The sequence below is a fragment of the Aplysia californica genome, unplaced genomic scaffold (assembly GCF_000002075.1).
Source record: "Aplysia californica isolate F4 #8 unplaced genomic scaffold, AplCal3.0 scaffold00583, whole genome shotgun sequence".
NCBI classification, from domain to species: domain Eukaryota; kingdom Metazoa; phylum Mollusca; class Gastropoda; order Aplysiida; family Aplysiidae; genus Aplysia; species Aplysia californica.
This window is the reverse complement of record NW_004797853.1, coordinates 447,947-450,571: the sequence shown is the minus strand read 5'-3', so window position 1 is coordinate 450,571 and position 2,625 is coordinate 447,947. Positions and strand designations below refer to the sequence as shown.

Genomic DNA, 2,625 nt, shown 5'->3' with positions numbered 1-2,625 from the left:
ATATAAATATATATATGTGTGAAAAATATGTTTACTCTTCTCCATTGGTACACTCATCACTACCACCACCAACAACAACAGCAACAACAACAACTCCCAGCCTGAAGTGCCTGTGCGGAGACTTCTCGATGGGCGTGTCCAGTGTGAAGGTACACTTGTTGGGCAGGTCGGGTCGACAACAACAACAACACCATCACTACCACCAACAACAACACCACCAATAACAACATCACCACCACCAACAACAACAACACCAACAACGACAACACCATCACTACCACCAATAACAACACCACCAACAACAACAACATCACTAACAACAACTACACCAACAACAACAACACCATCACTACCACCAACAACAACAAGACCAACAACAACAACACCATCACTACCCCCAATAACAACACCACCAACAACAACACCACTAACAACAACAACACCAACAACAACAACACCATCACTGCCACCAACAACAACACCACTGACAACAACACCACCAACAACAGCAACAAGACATCAACAACATCACCACCAACATAACCAACAACCACCACGCCACCACCACCACCACCAACAACAACAACAACAGCAACACCAATAACAACGGCAACTACAGCAACAACAGCAACAACAACAACAACAACAACAACAACAACCACACAGAACTCACATCCTGAAGTGCCTGTGCGGAGACTTCTCGATGGGTGTGTCCACTGTGAAGGTACACTTGTTGGGCAGATCGGGCCGGCGCCACTCACGGAACGGGCTGGCCGCTTGACCGTTGGTCACAGGGCATTTGGCGGGAGCTTGACTGTTCATGTTTGCTGAATTATCGTTGTTGTTGTTGTTGGTGGTGGTGGTGGTGGTGGTGGTTGGCTGGGAGTCTGGTCAACGCGTGCTGAAATAGAAAGAAGAAAGAACATCGTAAAGCCCATCGTTTTTTCGTTTTTATTTTGTTTTTGTTGTTTTGTTTGTTTTTCTGGGTTGTTTTTTTTTGGTTCGTGTGTTTGTGTTAGATGAAAGTGTTTTATGCCCCTGTTGATACACCTTAGATCATTTATAGAGGCGGGATTTTTAGTAAGAGTTTAACACGGCGTTCACAACACAATTAGGTCATATAAGTGCCGAAGATTTGAGGTGATACAAGAGAGTAACAAACACAAAAAAGAGGACAGAAAAGGACAATTATAGATGTCTGATATATGGAAGAAGGAGCAAACTAACCACACCAGAGCACCCACCAACAACCCATGTTTCCTGATTGAGCATCTCGTCCACCTACGGCGCAGTCAGGCAAAAATGCTTGCTAATCCAGCCCCTCTCCCCTACACACACACAAACACGCACGCGCGCACACACACACACACACACACACACACACACACACACACAAACACCGAAAAAGAAATAATAAATACAGTCCAAATTCTCTGAGACAGCCGGCAGCCATAGTCAAGGAGAAATGTGTTTTTTAATAAGTTTTTAGTAAGAGTTTTACGGCACTTGCAACACAATAAGGTCAAATAAGTGCAGAAGATTAGAGGTGTTACGAGGGAGTAACAAACACAAAAAAGGGAGAAAGGTATAACTGAGCCTCGGAACTTCACGCACAGTGACAGTAAAGATGGTTCCAGAAGGAACGGGGGATAGAGGGTGCCTACGTCCCTCGTGACTCGTTGGAGCAGAGAAAGATAGGACTAACGGTAACATTACTTAAACGCAATCCCACATCATCACTCATCACCACCATCATTGCTAAAATCATCATTGCTCTCAGATGAACGACCTGCATCTATAATCCTTGAACCTCTATCTGTAACAGTAATATTTCATACTAAGTATGCACGTAATACATGCACTCTATAGGACACTATCATACGCACTTTTTCTGATAATCAGATGGCGCGAGTCGCATATAAATGGGCAAGGGGTTAAAAAAAACTGAGCCTAATTAAAGCCTCAACAACTTCGGTAGTGTGTCCCACTTTGCACTCAAGCGCAAAGCCGAAAAGTCGGAAACAAATAGTATAAAATACATGTACTACACTTTGACCTAAGCCAGAAGGCCGAGAAGTAATGGTGGCCCTTTTAGACAGGTGACCTTCTTACACAGTACCATTATATCGCTTTCAAATTTGCAAAAGTAGGGAAGAAGGAGAGCCAGGGTGGCCGTGTGTTCACGTAACTATCGCAGAGGGGTGACCTACCTTAAAGCTAGTTCGACAGTAAATAAAAAGAGAGAAAGAAAATAAAAGGACCCCCCCCCCCTTTCCTGTCAATCAATTGACGAAGCCTGTGCGTTTGCACTCAACCATGATAAATAACTTGTTTAATGCATAAAAACACCAGCTGCCAATGTATAGAGACGTTTAATAAATGTGTAGGTTCAGAGGAACACATTCCCAAAACACATTAAGCAATAGCGTTATTTTTTTAAAATTAAGGATTAAATAAGCAACTACACATTACACGTTCTTTACATGGTGTGTGACGCTTGTGTGTGTGTGTGTGTGTGTGTGTGTGTGTGAGTGTGTGTGTGTGTGTGTGTGTGTGTGTGTGTGTGTGTGTATGTGTGTGTGAGTAGTGTGAGTTTGTATGCGTTTGTGTGTATGTGTGTATTTG

At 43.4% G+C, this 2,625-nt stretch overlaps 1 protein-coding gene across 1 annotated transcript in view; it reads right to left on the bottom strand.

Moving 5' to 3' along the window:
* The window catches only part of LOC101861389 (cystathionine beta-synthase), a gene marked incomplete in the record, with an annotated part of 58,498 nt that overhangs the window by 32,049 nt on the left and 23,824 nt on the right, over positions 1–2,625 (bottom strand). Inside the window, 1 exon segment of the mRNA XM_035972121.1 lies at positions 674–901. Coding sequence (XP_035828014.1) covers positions 674–822 — 149 coding nt within the window.